Here is a 21,315-nt window from a genome sequence, read left to right as displayed (position 1 = left end):
ACAGTGCTATAATGATCCAACACCATAATTTCTTCACTATATTATGGAAATCATACTAAAAAAATCAAGAAAAGTAAAAGATAGTGGCTTACAAATTACAATGTCTTATTAAATAGTGTTGGGGACAGGTTGAGTTGTCCTAGTTCTTAATTATTTCAGAGAAGAGCAGTGCACAGGCACACATATTCAGACCAGGGTATTTCTTAGGCCTATCTAAAGACCCAACATGGACCCAACATGATATGAACCCATAAATTAGTTGATGATCAAACCAGCTTTTATCAGTGTGTTTTGCTTTTCAATCGCCGGTAGAGCCTCACAGAGCTTGTTTTGCCGTGTTTGTCATGCAGATGGAATTGATAAGGCTTCGTTACTTTGGCAAGGTGGGGCAAAATGTCACACCTACTCATGAGTGTGCTCCTTCATACCACAGCTGTGATTAATCACCCCTCTGCTCAGTTTAACTGGAAACTCATTGACACTGGGTCTTTTGTGACAAATCCCCCTTACACATCCTTAAAATGAGCACAGTTAAATTATAAATTATGAAAGATAACGTGACCTTTGTGGCTTAAAGTTAAGACTGGCAGCTCTCACAATGATAATTATTATAATTATAGTATATTGCTTCACACAGAAACATCTCCGCACCCCTTTCTCACACATAGACACAAAGACTCACATGGACCCCAGTCATGGGTGCGGCTAAAAATGTCAGACCCCCTTGACAACAGTTCAACAACAGTTCTGACACATTAAATATCTACAATCGGTGTCATGTTCCAGTCCAGCTGGATCATTAAGGGACCAAACCACAGCCACAGCCACACCCGGTGGTACACACAATTTCCCAGTAGCCTATAAAAGACTCAGTGCATGATGATAAAGGTTTTAAGACAGACAAAGGAGAATTTACTATGGAGAAAAGTCGGAGCAATTTCTCTGAGGATTCAGGATTGCTAAATCAGCACAGCACCAGAGAATACAAATTTACAGGTCAGCTGGACAAAAACAGACACAGATCTACTTTAAATATATATATATTTATAGCACTGCAGGGAACATATTAGCTAAAGAAAAAATTAAATCAATATGTATCAAAATGTTGTGGATTTTATTTTAAAATCTCTATTATATAAATGACTATTTCAGATCATTTACAGCCTACGGGAAAGGTGCAGATCACTGGAGACATTTTTCAGTTCACTCTTGATGTGAGTGAATTTTCTCCAGAGGATGTCATCATTACATCCTCCAACAACCTAATAGAGGTGCATGCAGAGAAGGTGAGCCCTGCAGTCAGGCTGGTGTAAAATCAGATGTAATCTGTGACAGTAACTACATATTAACTGATGGCCTGAGTTACGGAATCATTGACAAGTTATATTATTCATTTATTTAAATGAAATTAAAGCAATACACTGGCTTTAGTTGTTTGATTGTGTGTTAAATTTTAGAACTGTATTTGTCTTCTTTTTTGTGAAACAATACACTTTTGATTCAGGACCTGAAATTTGGGTTTATATCTTTTGCTGTCTCTATGGTGTTTTCTTTGAATTTGATGGCTTGATGGTTTCTTTGATGGTTTAACTTTCTGCTTTGTTCTGTTCTCATAACCTCTGTTTTTGCCGTGCAGCTGGGTGAAGATGGCACAGTCACAAATACTTTTTCCCACCAGTGCAAACTGCCATCTGATGTGGATCCCATATCTGTGAGCACATCCATGGCGAGCAGTGGGCTCCTGACTGTCAGGGCTCACAGAGTGTGTTAGTGTATAATTTCTGTGCATTTCAATTAAAACACATCAAGCCTCGTTTTATTTGAACTGTCTTCATTGCTCCGTTGTATTTTACCTGCTGTAACCTCAACATTAAGTGACTTACAAATAGAGTTCGATGGAGTTTAGCGACCTCAAGTGTCCGGGGGAAGGACTGGGGGAAAGTTTTTTTTTAGAATGTAACATTTATTTTCAAATTGGAAGGAAATATACCGAAACATATAGTTGTTGAAATAAATGCAAATAAGAGTAAGTAACTTCATCATATTAAAAAACATTAACTGTAAAATATCCAACGAAAAACTAGGTTGAATTATTTCATCTACAACGGAATAAAGCAAATAAAAGAAGTAGTAAAGAGTATTTACGAGTAAACCTGAAGGCAACACTACAATTTGAGGGAAGTGACGACATAGGTTGTCAAGGGACGCTTTAGTTTACGGAAGTTTTTACATTTTGCAGACAGCGGTTGTTATAATTTATATTTATGGGTTTTTGTGATTGATGTGGATGCTTTAAATGTTTTATTACTGCAGTTCAAGTCTGTAACAAGACAGCGTTTAAAAAATACCCTCTGACCCAGACGGGAACCGACTTTTGGCCTTTTTAAGCGACAAACCCGAGCTGTGTGTGATGCTGTAGCTTTGTAACCGACATGGCAAAGGTTCCTCCTCCAGGATCAGTCGTAGTCGCAGACTGGCATCGATATAAAGACAGTAAAGAGTATTTCATCAAAATCCTCCACAAGAAGAGACGCAGGAACTTTGGTAATGTCAGTTAAATAGATATGTTTCCAAATTACGACAGTTTTGTCTTTTTTTCTCCCCCAGAGGACCTTACGCTCTCATATGTAAAGAAAAAAAAAGTAAAAGTATTCAGAAATACCACAAATTCTTCTTGCAGCTGATTTATTGCGACTGAGACTACTTGAAGTGCAGCCACTCATCAGACAGATGCAAAAACCTTTGTAGGCAGCATCTGTTTCTCACTGGAAATCAGCCATAAAAAGTAGCTAGCGAATAAATGTGCATTTATTTCAAACCTCAACATTATAAGGGTTTTTATGAAGTACAAACTCACTATTTGTTGTTGTTTGTGGAGGATAAAAACCCAGAATAATTTATAAATAGATTAAAGCAACCCACGAGGCTGTAAAATATTGGATTAAAACATATTGGGGACGATATTTTTAGCTGCACTATTTCTCGGTGAACAATCAGCTGCGGCAAATTGGCGGTTTTAGGCATACATTGCTAAGTAGGCACCAGTGTGACAGAGTGAAATATGAACCATGGACAGTATGGGTACCTATGAGGACAGAGACAAGCCTTAAGGTGGGACTGGGATCACATCAGGGAAAGTCTCTGGGCCCCTTCTTGTTTGCAGTTGTGATAGACAGACTGAGTCTCTGTGGATTATGATGTTTGCAGATTACAAGAAACACTTGGGGTGTGCTAAGAAGACATGGCAGCATTTTAAATCATGGATTTATGACACGCAAGGAGATAAACAGGGGAGAGAATGATGCCATAGTGGCATCTTTAGTTTAGTTTACTAAGATCCCCATTAGCTGCAGCATTGCTATTCTTCCTGGGGTCACTTGTGATAGAAATGCCAAAATCTGGCCACAAGTAGCACAAGTAGTCGGGGACATGCTCCACCCTCTGGTTTGGTTTGAAAGTTCTTCTTGATGTCCAGAGATGACCAAAAGTGCTGGACTTTCCTCCACGGTCACTCACTGGATGTTAATGGGGTGCTTTTAAAGACAAATTCTATTAACCTATATCCTATTCTATTATCCTGACTCAGGTGTGCAATTCCTTTTAAAATGTGTTTTTCAGGCCTTTTGGAGTCTCCAGTGATGCCTCCACATGTAGCTGTGGACACAGTTCATTATAAGATCTTCATCTCTGGTAAGAGCGGAGTTGGGAAAACTGCTATTGCTGCACGTCTGGCAGGCATGAATATTCCCAGCATGCACCATGAAACCACAGGTAAGCCATTCACACTGCTGGTGTAAAAACACAGATTTTTAACTAGATTATGTAGAATTAAGTGTGAGCCTGTTTTTAAAAGTAGTTTACAAAGTTTAAAAAAGTTAAGAGGTTGACAATGTCACTAATATTCATTCTTGTCATCTTTTGTTGCTTAAGGCATTGAGACAACAGTGGTGTATTGGCCAGCGAAGCTAAAAGAAAGCAGCAGAGTGCTTTTCTTCCGTTTTCAGCTGTGGGACTGTGGAGAGAACGCCTTACGCAGATTTGACCATTTGCTTCCAGTATGAATGAGATAAAGCAAAGACTAAAACAATTATTCTAGATGTGGGAAAAAAAAAAATCTGATTTCTGTGTTTTGTCTGATCTCCTTTCTATCTCTCTTCCAGTCCTGCAAGGAGCAAGTGGATGCGGTCCTCTTACTATTCTCCTTCACAGACAGGACATCATTCGATGATCTGCCAAATCAGCTCGCCAAATGGTCCGAGCCATCTGTCAGGCGTGTTGTGAAAATGGTAGTTGGCACCAAGTATCCTTTTATCTTCCTTACAAATAGTTGGAAACGCCAATCAGAAGTAATCATCCACTTTTCTATGGGATCATCTGTGGTTCTACAAGACCAGGAGGCACAACTTTGAAGTGCCATAAAAAACTAAGACGAGTCTGTGGCACAAACGCACTCATTACATAAACATATCCTTAATGTTTCCTTCAGATTCGACCTTTTCATGCACTGTGATGTGGCAGAGAGAGATATAAGGGACTTCCAGGAGACATGGGGTATTCCGGTGCTGCGTACAGGCGGGGAGGTCACAGACGGGCTGGGCGACGTAGCCTCACTCCTCAACTGCCTTGCAGAAAACCTATGGCATCAGGACTGTGTTACAGCTGGCTCAGCCAGCCACCATTCGCAGGAGACGTGACTCTGCTTTAAAAATGAACGTTGTTTTAAACAGCCTGGACTGAACCAGAGATGAGGGTGCTCACCTCTGAATGGGGCTCATGTTGAGATGATGATACTACATTACTTATATTACTTGGCTCCAAATTATGTATTCTAAAAAAAAGAAAAAAAAAGAAAAAAAAAGAAAAAAACAGTAATACTTAATAAAAATAAAATACAAAAAAAAATCTGAAAAGAAAGTTTTGGATTATTAATATCACCTCAAAACATCTTTTGGTGAGAGGATATAAAATGCCAGTATGGCATGGTAAGCATATTAAATATTTTGTCCGATTGTCATGTTACACACTTGTACTCCAGAAAGTGAATTAGAAATCATTTTATTATTAATTAAAGTAAACCGTACACTGCTTAAAAATTAATTGGTATTTTAAAGGAAGTCAGAAACAACAAACGATGATCTAGCTCATCGTGAGGTTAGTGGACGTTTAAACACAAAGCGCACTGAGTGCATCTTCACCAAGAACAGTGCAAAGTGTAGACTGAACCACTGATGAACCTTAAAAAGTTAACATTGTTTCAGTTGTCAGTTACATGGAGCCAAGTTTCGTCTTTAAAGCTTAAAGCTGCTAGAAGGTCAGTGTCTCGATGACAGCGCCTTCATCCATGCCTCTTTCTCCGACCTGTAATTTAAAAGAAGGCCATCAGATGGTGAGGGGGACTCAAACAGTGGATGTAAGGACTTACAGATTTTATCCACTCTTGCCTTGTGTCTGTAGCAATTATCATTGCAGTCGGATGTCCTGTTTGAGTTTTAGAGAGATGTAGCAGGAAGGAGTATGAGGGCAGACCCAGGACTTCAGTCTTCACAGGCTGAACGCTCACGTGTTCTGGGAATTGAGCATGGTCCATTACTTTAAAGCGCTCATCTCTGAAAGGGTTGGGGGGGGGGGGGGGGGGGGGAGAGAGTAAGATTAGAAGCACATTTCCAATGTGGATCATAAAGATCCTATTTTTTGTTGACTTGCAGCAGCTTGGACTGTACAGAGACTAAATAGCTTGATTGCTAGGATTGCTTGTCAAATACTTTTTCATAGAGACGATCAAAAGGTCATTGAAGAGGTGGAGGTAGACGCCGACGAATGACATTCTTAAGTTATAAGTGCTCTGCTTGGTCAGCTGTTTCAGGGCTCCGTGGTGCACCAGGAAACGCTTGCTTGTGACCAGAGGAACTGACTGGATGGATGAAGGAGACGCACTCTGTTACTGCTGCAGGTTAAAGAAGACCACTATGTAGTTTATTAAAAAACATTGTGTCATCACCTTAACTTTTCCAAAATCCAGCAGCATTTCGAGGCAGACCAGCTCCTCAATCTGTTTCATTTTTCGGACCCCCTTGTCACACTCTGTCACTATCTGGGGTCAGAGTAGTGCAGTTGTAGAAGAATTAGGCAGATTTTTCACTTAAATAAAAAAAGCTGTCAATACTGAAGTGCAGAAATTCTGTTGCAAGTAAAAATTGCATTCAGATTGGCAAGCATAATTTTTTTTTTTTAAAAAAACAAGATCAAGTATAAAGTAGCAGAAAATGGAAAGTGAATCCTTTTCTCTCGCCTGTCTTGGCATGAGTGTACAGATCTGAAAAGCATTACCTCATGAATGGCGTCTATTGCTTTTTTAAGGTTTGAAACTGAGTCAGAGTCTGGCTCAGTCAGTTTCAGGATGCTCTGAAATGAAAGAAAACAGAAACCTTAGCTAATGGAGCAAAAATCTGTTTAACAGTTCAAATCTCATCAGAAGTTTACCTCCAGCAGAAGCTTAATGCGAGTAATTCTCTGGAAGGGAAGGACGAGGAAGGACTTGAGGGTCTTTCTTTGACACACCGGGTCACTCTCGAGTTTCTTCACGGTATACAGAAAAATTCTGTTGTGCTGCCTTGAAAAGGGAACATTTAACAGAGTTTGCATTGCGAGGTGTTGAGAATGTATTTGTATTCTGAAATACAGAGTACACTTACAGCTTTTCGTTGATAAGGGCTTCTTGGTACATCATATTCGTCACATACGGCACATAGAGAGTCTGGAAATGTTTGCAGTGCTGGAGGACGACGTCGCCAACCTGAGAGATCAACACGTTCTCTCCCAGTCGGCTTTCCAAATCCGTAAGAAACCTAAAAAGACACCAGGAGCCCAACTAAGTTAAAACATCAGTACAACCTGCCCATATATACAACAAGGTGCTACGTGTGGAGCTCTCACTTTTCACTGGCCACCATCACGTGTTGAATTTTGGAAAACAAAATGTGATGTTCTGTTTGAGACAAAGTCTGCTTCAGTTCCTGTGACTTATAAAAGTGATTTACGGCCACGCCGAGGCTCCTAAGGTAAGATGCTTCTGAGCCGATGAGCTCGAACATGGTCTTTAGAGGAAGAAAAGGAGGAGGTGAGGGGTTATTGGCGGTCAAACAAAATTTAGACAGCTTTATCTACAAAGAAGGTAAAAATACCAACCATGTCAACAAATTCCATAAAAACCAGAAAGAGCAGCTCCTGTTGCCATACAATTAAATCCTGATGTCAGCACAATATTTTTAAGCACTCAAATGAACTGAAAGGAATTACCTAAAAATTCAAAATATACCTAGAAAAGGACCTCTTTTTGCAGTTCCCCTCATTTTAATTTCCTGGTAATAGTTCTTAACCATTGCTTTGGATTAATTGAGCCCACTCTGGTTTTCCAGTTTGAGCAGCCTGTTTAAGGTCACTGCAAAGCATCTCAATCTGACTTTGATTACGCCAATTCAAACCTTTATTTGATGCTTCTTTCTTTCTAACCTAAGTACACTTGAGCTTCAGGACATGAACTGATGGCTGGACATTCTCCTTCAGGATTTTCTGGAAGTCTTCAGAATTCATGAAGATTTTGGAATTATTCCAGAAGATGCCTGAATTAAAAAGTTCAGCTTTTGCCTCTTCAGAGAATATTTTCCCAAAAGCCTTGAGGATCATCAAAATGTTTTTGGCAAATGTGAGATGAGCCTTTGTGTTTTCTGAGGGGTCAGCAGGGTTTTCTTTGCCTTGGAATTCTTTCATGGATGTCATTTTTGCCCATTCTTTCTTATTGCTGAATCATGAACATTGACCTTTAAGGAGACAATTGAAACCTGCAGTTTAGATGTTATGGGTTCTTTCGTGGCCTCTTAGAGGAGTTGAAGCGCTCTTGGAGTAATTTTGGTAGGCTGACCACTTCTGGTAGGTTCACCACTGCTCCAGGTTTTTACCATATATGGATATTGGCTCTCTCTGTGATTTGCTGGAATCCCAAAGCCCTTAGAAGTGGCTTTGTAATCCATTCCAGATGTCGTTTTTTTTTTTTTTTTTTTAAGTTTGTGGCCTGACATGCTGCTTTTTGAGATCTTTCATCTTATTTCACTATAAATCAGTTTTTAAGTAATTTCTTGATTCATCAGGTCTGGCAGTAATAAAGTCTAAGGTGTGGCTAGTGAAACTGAATTAAGATTTCCACAAAAAGGGTGGTGAACACAATTCATGATTTCACAAATGGAATTACTTTTTTACAGGACTGTACATTTGCAGTGAAACATACGCTATACAGGTAAAAACTGAAATGTTGCGATCGAACAAACTTGATGCAGGCATATTTAACTTCATTAAAGATCCTAAGAGCAATATGAACACTTATGCTCCGCTTCATGAGTGTGATTATAATGTACCTTCCAGTTTAGTTAAATTGCATGCATCATCTCTAATACATGAAACAGATTTTTTTTTTTTTTTTTTTTTTTTACATTTTTGCACACCTCTTGAAGGCGAATCTCTCTGGCTGTCAAGCTGCTGAGTAGACCAGATGCCTTCACCTCATCCAGGTCTTGCCAGAGTGTACTTGGAGTCACCCTAATAGGCTGAGATCGAGGAGTTGCATGACGAGTGCTTCGCTGAGGGCTTTCGGCACAAGTCATTGGTGTCTGCAGGCTTTGCAGATACTTGGGAGTTATCAGTTCAGACAACAAACCATCTTTGAGTCTGTGGAGATCATCTTTCATTGTCTGCAGACAGTAATCCTGATACAATGGGACTGCAGAGCAGAATGAGAAAGACAAAAAAAACAGCTTTACAAAAATTCCGCTTTAAAATTTAAATGTGATGATGATAGCTTAAGAAGAAGGTTAAACTTACAAATATGAATGTACTTCGACTGGAATCGTTCACTCTGCAATTCCTCCCCAACCACAGTCTCTTCTCTGGATTTATTAAGAAGGCCACATGCAGTTAGCTATAAAATATTTTTGCCAAAGTTAAGAGATCCCCACCTCATCTTACCCTTCTTTGCTTTTATTCGGATCACATTGTGCGGACGAGCTTGAGTTATCTTCCTGAAGTCCAGGTGGCAAGAAGATTTTCAATTTGGGAGCTGCCAAATGATTTTTTTTCAAATCCCATGTGCGCCTTAAAGCCACCAATCTGAGAGCTGGAGATATGTCTGAGAGAAAACTGTGACAGGATAAAAGATTTTATAGCTCTGGATAACAAGGCTCACCTGTTTTGTACTCATTTTAAAGAAAATCTCATATATGGGGCCAGTTCCCCATTGCATCAGTTTAACTTAAAATGATGAAAACTTTAAAGATTTAAACAGAAAACTCATTTTGACTCTATACTTCACTACACTGCATTTGAAATTGAGATGCATGTAGTCATAATAAAGTAGTTTACAGCCATAAGTTTTTAAAAACCATTGGCATCTTTCAGGGGCTGAGGTCCTTACCTGCAATTCTCAGGCTTGTTTAAAGACCCGCTGCCTCCATCAAGGCCTCCAGTGTGCTCTGCCCTGCTGTTTTCCAGAGAAAAGCCCTGACAGAGCATCTCTCTCCCATCTGTGGTTGGTGACTGAGACATTAATCACTCAGTAGATGACTTCTAAACTAGTGTATGTTTGTAATGGTTTTTCTCACTGTAGGTGTCAGCTGTAGTCTGGAACTGATCTTTTACTAAATCCTGTCCAAAGTGGATGTGGATGGAGCCTTCCTGTGTCCCACAGCCAATCAGACTACACAGTTTGAGTTACCTGCAGTCTGAGCGTTTAGCAGCAATCAAAAAACAAACTAGAAGCAGGTGTGTTTATTTACATGCTCCTTCAGGGTTTTACAACCTATGGAGGCTCGTTTCTGCCACAATTAAAAAAACCCCAAAACAAAACAAAAAAACAACAACACAGCTGTAAGTCAAAGTTTGAGGTTATTATCTCAAAATTTTAATGTAACTCAAAGTTTCACATTATTTTCTTAGAAGTCTGAGTTAGTAGGTTAAACTTATGGATGTCAAAGGATCTTTTTTTTTTTTCAGTGGTGCAGACAAGCTTCCATACACAAGAGCGGTGGGCTATTTTTTTTCACCTTTTAGATTAGTCCAACTCATGGCAACATCATTATTTTGATACCACATATCCTTTAAGATGTCCATTTAAAAAAATGGTTTATTTAAGATTATGGAGAATACTTTTTTAAAAGCAAGATATGGAAACTCGTACTTTCTATACTTGGCATGTGTTTGAAAAAAATGACTTAAAACTCACACACGTCTTTACAAATACTAGTTTCATTTTATTTGCAATTTAAAATTCCATACAAGATAAAAGTAAATAATTCAATCTGCCTGAACATTGTGGATAATGTACATGACTCAAATAAAGCCATTAAAAGTCCCGATAGATGACATACTGATGAAACGTCTGACATTTTTTTATTTTTATTTTTTTAAAACAGATTATAAAATAAAATATGGATGTTTGAACACATGATCACACACTACGAAGAACTTACACAAAATAAAAGACTTCCTGAATGGGAGCTACAAACAGATTTGTAATCTAGACATGGCAAAGCGTTGAAAAATGTGGATACATACAGTACAAGATACCTTCGGTAAATAACATACTGAATCAATCAATCCCATTTATGATCGTACTACGGCGAACCCACTCGTTATTTTATAGTGATGATAACATTGACATGTTGGGTTTCCCTTGTCAATGGAAATTGTAAACTTGATCAAAAATGATCAACCCTCCTTAACTGCAAAAGTTCTTCCATCATTGGGTTGTTGCATTAGGTTTTATTCAAAAAAGGAAAAAAAATCATTAAAATATCCACATTTGTGCTGAATAATCTCAAGCTCACCAAACAAAAGTTACTGTGGTATGAGTAGCGGGTAATGCTACTCCACTCTGAGATTGTTTTGTTTTATTGACGATTAACAAATTAGACAAGAGTAGTTGTATGATATGTCAAAGAGGGGGAATTACAATAATGTTTAATGGTTCAGTAATCAATAACGGGCATTTAATAATATATCAATGCTGAACGATGAAACGAGAAGAAAATCATTCTATGTTACCAAATCTCTAAAAACCAATGAAGTGGGTGAGGACCCAAAACATCTGCATGCAAACACACCTCACATTTCTTTTTAGCCAGAAAAGTATCAGCAGTTGTCCTGTTCCTTCTCGGATAGTCTGTACGACAAACCAAGAGACAGCATTTCCCTGTTTCTTTTACGTGGTCCCTGCTAAAAATGGGGGACTGAGACATCTGGATTGGTAACAAGGTTCCAAATAAGACAGATGCTAATTTGGGAGGCCAGGGACTCACGTGATTGGTTTTGAGTCTAGGTGGGCACAGTGATACTGCGGGCTAGAAGTGCCAGCAGAGCTAGCTCCACAACCCCATGGGCTTGTTCCAGTGCCTCTGCAGCCTCCCTGGCAGAAAAGCCTGCTGCCTGGATTCTCTGGATGTGCTCGGCTGGAAACTGTTCTATAAAGGGATGTAGAGGAGGGAGAGGAGAGGCTGGAGATGAAGGCTGGGGAGTCTGAGCCAGAGGAGGAACTGATGAGGACAAGTTGCTTGAAACTTCCTCCGGTGAGCCCGCTGCCATTGACATAGGGCTGAGGAAAGTGTGCTCAGTTTGGAGGCCTAGGGTGTCTGGGGTATTGGTGCCAGAGGCTTGTCCATCTGCGACCCCTCTCCCATGCTGCCCCTCAGGAGGCTCCCTGAACTCCAGATCCTCAGGGGGATCAAGTGGAACCTCTGGCTCAGACTGAGAAAAGCTGATGTTACTCGCCTCATCTTGCCCACATCTGTCTGCCCTCCTCTCCTCATAGCTATGTGGACACTCTAGTGGTCCTTGTCCAATCACAGCCTCTACTGTATCACCACCCAGATGTTCATCCTGGCCAGAGTGGTGGGGCGCAAGACACTTAGATGGTTCTCCATCAGACACAGCAGCAGCATAGTTGGCTTTGGCATCACTTGGTTCTGCACCGGGTGTAATGGCAGTAGAGGGGGTAAGCTGGGTATTTTCGGGGATTGAGGTGCACGGTTCGGGGGACATGTTGTCTGTGTCCTGCCTGAATGGATTTGAAGGAGAGCAGGAGGTGCTGCGATTTTGTGACTGAGCACAGTTGTTGGATACCAGCAGCTCATGGAGCTCCCTAAGGGCAGATGCCAACGAGGGGATGCTTTCAGAGCTGGAGCAGTGCTCTCCATCAGGCTGATCCCTCTCAGAGCACACCACACTGTCAGAAGCAGTGGGAGACTCCATTTCAATTGAGTCAGGTTCCCTGGGAGCACCTGGACCGACTTCCGTTGTAACAGCAGTATCACACTCTGTCACCTCCTGCTCCATGGGCTGAATGGGGGAAAGTTCCTCTGAATGGGGAAGCATGGAGCTGTTCTCCACCTCATCTGATTCAGCATCCCCCTTTATGGCTCCAGGCTGTAGCTCTCCCCCTGGATCCTGGGATACGTAGTTCATGTCTGCAGGAGGGGTACACGAACGCACAACATCTGTTGAGGGACTGCTTAGAGGGGGCACCTCGGAGTTGCTATGGAGAGGCAAAGGGTCAGGGTGGATATGGTGAGGTATAGAAGCTCCATCCTCTGCTGGGGATGAAGGCTGAGGAAGCTCCTGGAAGCCAGGTCGATCCTGGCACTGCCCTGGTGCTAAGGTCTGCTGCATGGCGGCAGGGGCAGACTGAGAGCGATCCAGGGTTGGGTTCTGGGGTTGATCAGAGGAGAGGCTTTGGGAAGGGGAGGTGGCTGACGACGTTTGGCCTAAGGTTTTGGGTAATGAAAATGGTTGGGGCTGCGGTGAGGTAGTTTGTCCATCTGCAGTGTCTATCACAAGAGAAAATATGCCTAGGAATTAAACTGTGAAACCCAGTGTGGGATAGTAACTTGAACAATGTCAATTTAATAGCTTTAGAACCAAACAGAAATACATATTCTCTTACCGAAATTCTTCAATGCATTCTATACTAACATACTTTATTCATTATTCATTAATATTAATTATAATGAATTTCCTATTCTAATTCAATCAAATATAAATAATCACAATAAATGCATCAGTAAATAACAACAAAGGTACAACACTGATTACCTGACCCAGCAGCAAAATAACAGCAAAATAAAAGAAACAAATAGCAATGGACTTAGCACTGGCAATGGACTTGTGAATTTTGCAGTACCTGGTTGGTAGGGCCCTCTCCAGCTGTCTCCAAATGCATCAGTGCTGTCCTGCTCAGGGGTTAGGGCACACACCACACACATCATGCAAAGGGACGGAGAAAGTTAGCAGTCACACACAGGGCATGCACCAAACTATCGGCCTTTTCACACACACAGATGTGAAAAGTGTCATCCAAAAATAAATAAATAAATAAATTTAAAATTTCTCAGGTCTAGGTCCTGACAAAGAGGTCAGGGGAGCTCAATTCAAAGGGTTGTTCAGCAGTTAAAACTGTGGGCTGATTAAACTGTCTCTCCTGACTCGAGTCCATTAACAACCTCCAGTCATTGCTGGGCATCACTGGAAACAACAACAAAGACTTAATGGGGTTCTTGCACAAATAATAATGTGAGTATTAAAGGGAAACTGAAGAGTCCTGTATGGGTGGAAAAGCGCCACTTTCCACTGACAGTGTATCTGTGTTGGTAACTTTCTAAAGTAGGAGTGAGCGATGTCAAAAAATGACATAATTAAACTCTTATATTTCAATATTTTCTTAAAAAAAACCTGTTTATACATTAGAAAAGTTGCTGGACAAGAAATGTTGTCATGTAATAATCCACTAACTTACAACACTCACAACACCCTAAAGGAGAAACTTCACTATAATGATGCCAAAGTATTTATTTGGTGCTGGAATAGCTAATGATGAACAGTTTAACCCTTTATCACACAACTATCAGACATGTCACCTGGACTACTGTGAAATTATAAAACAATTCTCATCTTTCAGGAACCATTTAAATTTTCTCTCTAGCTCAACACAGTTAAGGAGTTACCGTACTGTAATGTCTTCATCTAGATAGAGCTGATTTTTCTCTCTGTGTTCAGACAGACCTACCTTGTGAATGCTTTGTGCTACTGTGATACATCAAATCAACATGTAAAGCTCATATTCTCTTCTTTCCAAAACCCTTTGAATTTTGTGTCTAGCTCAAACAGTAAGAGAATTATGGTAATTTAAAAGAATGCTTGTAAAACGAGTCTGTTGCTAGACCGACGGCAAAAATAAAAAGTTTTAAGCATTAAAGTGGTTGACAAATTCACACTGTCCACAAAGTGAGACGGCAGGGGACCGACAAGCTGCCATTAACCATAACTGATGTTTCCCATGCTAACATTTTGTCATAGTGAAGTTAAGTAACTGTACAAATACAATGGGAGTGATTGCTTTTATTATTAGTTTTGTCAACACTGCAGGCATTTTAAGCCACTGTCCACACACCAGAGAAGCACGCTATGTTGCGAAATCACCATTAAACTGAACTGTCTTTTAATTGATACAGTTTATTACTGGCACTATTTCCTCTCAATTTTTTCTTATATGTATATTAAATAGATTTTATTTCACAATTAGAGGACTCTTTTTAAAACTTTTAGTTAGATACAGATGTTGTCTGAGATTTTAAACAATAATGAGACGATAAGGCAACATTTAATCCTGTTTATGAATCTATTATTTCTTGGTCTGCCATAGATTCTGGTTCATATAAATCCCCACCTACGTTTCTGTTGGCACAACATGTTTTTTTCCGTTTGTCTGCGTAGGAGGTTTCAAGTTCTGTTCTCACACTCTTCAGATCCATCTGCACTGGAGTCTACATCATAATCAGACAAATTGTAGTTGTCCTATATGAACTCACTATAATGAAACAGTTTTGAGGAAGCACTTTCAGGGACACGATTCGCTAAAACTTAATCTGAAGAGGTACTTTTAGATCACAATACACCTGGTATGGACAGTAAGGATGGTGAACTTTATAAATGGTAAATATATGTATATATATTTTGAATCATTTTGTTTCATTCATCAGTTTGTTTTGTTTTAAGCCTAAAAAGCTTATTTCTGTTTTAAATGTGCCCTCATTTGCCTGACTGCCTCCTGTCGTCTTATACTAAGGTACACTTAACTTGCTGAGGTGATGACATGAAGTGATCATGTGACTGCATAAATGGAGTTGAGAGTAAAAAGCTTTAAGTGGCACATGCAAATGTAGTTCCAACTGAGCTGGAAAAAAGCTCAATGAGAAACAGCCTGAAGTGCACACATAAACGGTTTTTTACCGCTTTCCTGTATGGACCTCTGAAGCGCCTCTGCCAGTTCTCTGTCAGCCAGCTCCTCTGGGCGCGCATCTTCACGTCCCTCTGTGCCGTACGCTAGTCGGGCACACTCTGGCAGCTCCGCCTCAGACAAAAAGCGAGTTTCTGTGCCTGTAGTGCCGATCAGGAGGACGCTCTTCTTCAAGTCGATCGAACACTGCAAGAAAAACAGAAACGTATAAAACTAAGCTTTTCTAAACTTTCCAGTGTTAACGTCGTTGACTAATCATTTTTGTCAGCGATATTTCTTTTCTGACAAAAATAAGAAGATAACTAAATAAAAACTTCTGCACGAGGGCAAAAACTCCCATGCGCCCCGTTTCTCAAGAAAACACCACTGCTCAGATAAAAGGAGCTCACACCTGGTGTCTCTTCAACATATCCAGGCCAAGCAGCATATCCATAGGCTGGTCTTCTAAAATGGAGAAAGAACAAGGAAGGAAGTCTCCCTCTATCTGGACCTGAGCTGGATTATGAGGAACAAAAAAAGGAAGAAAAAAAAAGAATCAATACACTGAAAACGTGATGCAGAGACTTAAATTTGGATGTATTAGAAGGCATAGCAAGGTAGCTAGGCAAACATTTGTGACTGTTCTGCATAAAAAGTAAAATTGTTCATAGTAGAAACACTCTTGACACAAACCCAAATGAACTCTGCCAATGATCTTCTGGGTGCCCACTCCTTTGGCGATCCCGGCCCAGCGTCTGTCCACCAGTCGCATAATGTTGCAGCGCTCTGCGCATGCTTGGCTCATGATGGTCATCTGGGCTCCTAAAAGTGGGAAAAAAAAATCAGTGAAAACTAAAACCAAAATGTGTTTAAAGATACCTCATATGTAAACCACAACTACACACCTGTATTTGTCAGCCTATATTGCATGGTTGCAACCCTATTTTCCACACCTAAATCTGTCCACACCTATAAAGACCTGAAAGCTGCTATAACAGTCCTGTCTCCACCTGACAAGACTGCTACCCAGACTGGGTGAGGAGTCTCTACAACAGCACCACGAGACACTTCTTTAATGACTGTGAGAAACAAACAGTATCCCACACACTCTGATAAGTATTAGGCTGGTATTTTGTTTGTTTTCATACAGTCCTGCCTCGAGCCTTCGCCTTTAAGTGGCACATCTCCCTCTGATGCCACAGACAGCGAGGCGTTTGGGGTATTAAAAAGCCTCACCCTCAGAGTATGGAGCAAGATTGACGATACTTTAAAACCAGTAGGATATCATTAAGCTTGTTAAAGAATGCATATTTTCTAACTGATGCCTGAAAAACCACCCCCCAAAATAATGTGATTTATTCCTTTCAAAGAGAGCAAATTTAAATCATTTGGCATTTTTTTCACATTGGAGAAAAATAAAAACAAAAATCTTTTCATTTTTTTTTAATGTAATTTTATTGTGCAGCCCCACTACTGTTCGTATCAGGATTTAATGCTCATTACCTGAGTCAACAAAAGCTTTCACAGGGTGGCCATTGACTTTGCAGTTAATGTACAGCATAACCACCTGTCCAAAGCTTTCTGGGGCCTCCTCCATTGCTATGGTCATGTTTTCTTCCACATTGTGCTGCCTAAAATAAATTCAACAGTAAGTGTAAAAGAAAAATCACAAACAATTCATAAATATTCAACCAAAACACGCGAGTGGCAGTTGAAAGTAAAGCTGTGCCTCATAGGATGGGGATTATTATGTGTTGTGAATGTCTCTAAGTGATTAACGTTGAAAGCTTTCAGGTCTGTTCCTACCTGATGTCCTCTTCAATCTTTGCTTGGGCTTCCAAATCAAAAGGATCAGCGGTCAAAAGTCTGATTCTCTCCTGCTCCCTCTTGGCTCGATCCTGCTGTTGCTCCAGCAGCACTTTGGTGAAACGCTCTAAGGAAACACAATTATGCTAACATGGCCGATTCATTGTGAATTAAAAGACGACAAGCACACCCATTACTCTGTTTTAGTTCACCTAAGTCTCCGCTCAGCAGGGCCTCAGCAAGCGGCGGGTTTCTCTCCTTGAGGAGCGATAGCTCGTGTGGATTCGATAAAAGCATCTGCTGAAGTAAGGCGGGGTCGTCCAGCCCCTGAGGAGAGGACCCACGAAAGGCCATTGGCGTGGAAGGCTGTGCGGCACGCTGCGGTGGAGCCTGTTGCTGTGGTCGTACGGCACCATGTTGATTGGCTGAAGAAGAGGTGCCTGGGACTGTGATGGAACTAAAGTCAATACGGGGCAGACCTAAATAACAGAAAGGGTAAAGGGTAGAAGATTAGCGTACTGCATAACGACATTATTATTATGTCACGTCTCTCGTAACTCATCCAACAGCAATAAGATTCAGATTAAACATCTCCCTCAATAAAATACATACATAAACGACATGTTTATTAGTTTTCATGTGTATTACCTGGGAAGGCGGGCTGAGCCGGTGGTGGCCTTCTGTCAGCTTGCCGGAGAACCACCACGTCTCCATCCTTTACACCGTATGTCCCCAAGGCACGAGTGAGGTCTTTTAGGGGCTGTTCAACATATGTGATCTGTACAAAAATAAAGAACACTAAATAAGATGAAATCAACATGCATAAGATTCACAAGTTCTTGCTCACATTTTATTTGACGCAGAAATGGGCGGACACTGGTTGAATAACGTGTAAAGATTTCTACTGATTCTTATCTGTTTCAACAGTTTATTTTTCTTTTCTTTTTGTTTGTTTGTTTTTTTCCTAGTGCATGCCCATGCTACAGTATTGTTTGGCCTGTCTGTTCTGTTGATAAATTGATATACTCAATTACTTAAATAGCGGTGGCAGATGTTGTTTATAGTGTCAATATGCATCATTTTATCCCACTGCTACGTGGTTGCTTGGCGCGTGTAATTCAATTTTTGTGGATTCAAATGAGACTATAGTATTATACAAATATAATATAAAGACCAGTAATTTTAGCACGCTGCTAGCTGGTTGCCACATGACGGCACCATAAAGCATTACTATATATCATTTATATAGTACTAGTACAGTACTTCTTTCTACTTGACTGACATGGAGTTAGCTTAGTGCTGTTAACTGAATCTCAATTCATCAAATTAAAGCCACATTTCCCACGTGACCATCATAGGTTTGCATGACAAACTTCCAGGGGAAATACACACTTCTTAACAGGAATTACATAAAATTTCTGGTACAATTGTTTTGGCAACAGGGGGAAAAAAGTTTCAATGGATGAAGTTAGGAATGTTTTTCTATTATGGTAGTATGGCTCTATGAGTATAGCTCAAAACAAATGATGTATGTTTGAAGTCCCTAAAATATTTTGGAGACATGTCAAAACCACAATTTTGCAGGTACTGATATTTTATTTCCAACTCCTCATATAGAAATCACATAAACCCTCCAAATCAGATAAATAGTCAAAGATACTATTATTATTACTACTGCCACTTTTATTTAGCCTGGAAATTCCACTGAAATCTAATCTCTTTTTGAAATGGAAACCAGGCCAAGACAGCAGTTAATTAAATTTTCAATACCAACCACTAAAGCTTGAATGTGAAAAAACACATTTTCACCCATCTTCAGTGTGATATTCCCCAGACACCACAACATGTTTCTCTTATTTTCTCTTTGTATCTGATGAGCTAACACGGAATGACCCTATTCCTCATCCTCACTTTCTGTTTCCAGTTTACCCACAAACACTTTGTGCAGACCAAAGTGTGTAAAAGAAATGTTATGTATATTTGGAAGCCAGCAGAAGAAACTGATTCAGGCCTAAAACAAACACTTATTTTCATTACTATAAATATTATTTCTTAAATGTTATATTATTTTTCACTTTGCATTTAATTGTTTGATCTACAGTCAAGTTTGGAGCCTATTTTTCTTCCAATCTAACATAAACTAAGGCAGCATGTATTAAATGTGTTTAACACTTTCTAAATCTGCCAGAATTAAAGGCTCTGGCGAGTGGTTTTACTTTTCGCGTTATTACTGTATACCACTGCTGCACTAACTCTATTATCCCCTTTATAGCGTGCTGAAACCCACAACTCGTAAATAGTAAAATATATGGTAGGTTATCACTTGTTTGGGGTTCTTCCTTCTGCCCAGATAACGTTAGCCTTATATCTCGAGCTACCAGGCGTACAAAACTCTCTAACCTCACCCTGAATTAAACTTCTCCAACCATTAATTATCCGGACAACTATTAGCTTCCTTAGTTTGCCAGTGTGCTCACTTTTGCTTAGGTTAAGGCCACACACACTTTAGACGTGGGATACATAATTCTGGAAACGTGTCTGTTGTGGATAACAATGCAGGTTTCGTAACACTTCGTCCATCAAAACAGCAAAAGTCCGATTCATGCTAGCAACCCAGCAAGCTAGCTTAGCTGCTAGCTACGTTAGCTCCGTAGCTACATGTAGCATGGGTCTTGCCTGGATTTCCCCTGCTGGGATTCCTGATTCCAGCTCACAAAGTGCTACGAAGTCTCTCAGTTCCAGCTCTGGGGACACATCGAGGGCGAAGGTGGTTTCTGGGCGATCCCTCGGCGCGCAGAAAACGGTGACCAGCATCGCTTTTTTGGGGCAGGATCTGTGGACAAGTCCGCTGCAATAGAATGCGTTTAGTGTGGTGTAGTTTCTCACAGGGAACCCCAATTAGTTTGTGGATTTCCCCCCTCTTAATTAAGCTGACTTTCAGTAGAAACTGCGTCAAAAGCGAAAGTAGTTACATGAAAAGAGAGTGACTGCTTTGCACTTACTGGTAAGAAGCCTGGTGTCACAGTTTCTCTTTTAACAAGAGCCAAACAAGTATTGCATCTCATTCAACCCGTTTTTCGGCATGTCGCAATACAGAATTTGCGGTCGTGCGTGCTTCTTCTTCTTCTTCTTCTTCTTCTGTCGTTTTAACGGCAGCTTGCATCCGCGGTCGTGAGCAGTCTCTGTATTGTTTTTTTTAAATCAACTTTGTTGAACAAACAATGAGTATACAACACACAGACAGCTGAAGTATACAAAAGAACAGAACATGAACACCCTGTGATGATGATGATGATGATAATAATAAATGTAATAATAATAATAATAATAATAATAATAGTTATTATTATTATTATAACAGTTTCCCATCTGACCTTCTTATTATCTTATTTTTTCTTATAATCTTATTATTATTATTATTGCCTTTAAGTTTGTGAGTATACGTATTGGAGCAGCAGCAGTCAAGCACATCAGAAACTCTAATTGTTATGAGGAGAAGCTGCTGCCATGTTTTTCCAGCAGCTTCATCAAAAGTGTGTGGTACGCCAGCAACTCAGACGTGAACAGGAAAGCCCTTTGGAGGATCGTAAACTCTGCCCAGAAAACAAACAAACTAAAAAAACTTGCCTCTTTGGAAGAGCCTTTCAGCTCTCCCTGCCTCAGCAGAGCAGCCAGGATCATCTAGGACACTTCCCACCCACTAAGATGCTGTCGTCAGGTCCACCTCATCATTAACAAACAGATTTGAAAACAGCTTCAATGTAACATTGAAGCTGTTTTCAGTCAAGGGAGACCTGACTGACTGATCAGCATGACAACAACAGTCACTTTCGCACTACAGACATATGTTCCACATGTACAAATACACCCAAGTGCAGTTACTCAGCTGCTCTATTGTAATGTAGTGTATTATATTGTGTTTCTGTTACATTACATTAAATCAGTAATCTGATCTAATCTCAAGAATGAAAGTGTTTTTTCATTCATTTCATTCATTCACTTCTAAAGCTAGTATCTAAAGCTTCATCAGCAGTTCTGAAGTTTCACTGTTTTGAAAATAAAATGCAATATTATATATGTTAAATTTCTCATTTTTATAGGCTTACCTGTCTCTGACAATAAGACAGAAATAAAAGTGAATACTTATGACTAGAATTTGTCCTAAATTTGTTTACACAAACAATGTGCTTAAGGATAAC

At 40.1% G+C, this 21,315-nt stretch overlaps 2 protein-coding genes across 4 annotated transcripts; one reads left to right on the top strand and one right to left on the bottom strand.

The window, feature by feature from the left end:
- The first annotated feature begins 2,213 nt into the window (after positions 1-2,213).
- On the top strand, positions 2,214-4,841 carry cplane2 (ciliogenesis and planar polarity effector 2). The gene is made up of 5 exons (XM_063472968.1): positions 2,214-2,544; positions 3,619-3,771; positions 3,931-4,055; positions 4,161-4,300; positions 4,487-4,841. Exons 1-5 carry the CDS (start codon positions 2,433-2,435, stop codon positions 4,692-4,694), a joined length of 738 nt encoding a protein of 245 aa, XP_063329038.1. The 5' UTR covers positions 2,214-2,432; the 3' UTR covers positions 4,695-4,841.
- A 5,465-nt stretch (positions 4,842-10,306) lies between these two features.
- On the bottom strand, positions 10,307-20,232 carry ddi2 (DNA-damage inducible protein 2). Of its 3 annotated transcripts, none has more exons than XM_063473871.1 (11): positions 20,119-20,232; positions 19,793-19,964; positions 17,765-17,894; positions 17,329-17,595; positions 17,117-17,243; positions 16,814-16,941; positions 16,004-16,132; positions 15,723-15,826; positions 15,325-15,517; positions 13,220-13,268; positions 12,446-12,506 (listed from the first exon to the last, which is right to left on the bottom strand). In XM_063473871.1, the coding sequence occupies exons 2-10, from the start codon at positions 19,928-19,930 to the stop codon at positions 13,258-13,260; spliced, it is 1,227 nt and encodes a 408-aa protein (XP_063329941.1). In that variant the 5' UTR covers positions 19,931-19,964; positions 20,119-20,232; the 3' UTR covers positions 12,446-12,506; positions 13,220-13,257. The 3 variants fall into 3 exon arrangements, with proteins under 3 accessions (XP_063329939.1, XP_063329941.1, XP_063329940.1); XM_063473870.1 differs by lacking the exon at positions 12,446-12,506 and adding an exon at positions 12,806-12,866; XM_063473869.1 differs by lacking the exon at positions 13,220-13,268 and having other exon boundaries at positions 10,307-12,506.
- Between the last annotated feature and the right edge of the window lie 1,083 nt (positions 20,233-21,315).

Source organism: Pelmatolapia mariae, linkage group LG5 (assembly GCF_036321145.2).
Source record: "Pelmatolapia mariae isolate MD_Pm_ZW linkage group LG5, Pm_UMD_F_2, whole genome shotgun sequence".
In the NCBI taxonomy this organism is placed as follows: Eukaryota; Metazoa; Chordata; class Actinopteri; order Cichliformes; family Cichlidae; genus Pelmatolapia; species Pelmatolapia mariae.
The sequence above is the reverse complement of the archived record's forward strand: the minus strand, read 5'-3'. Positions and strand labels throughout refer to the sequence as shown.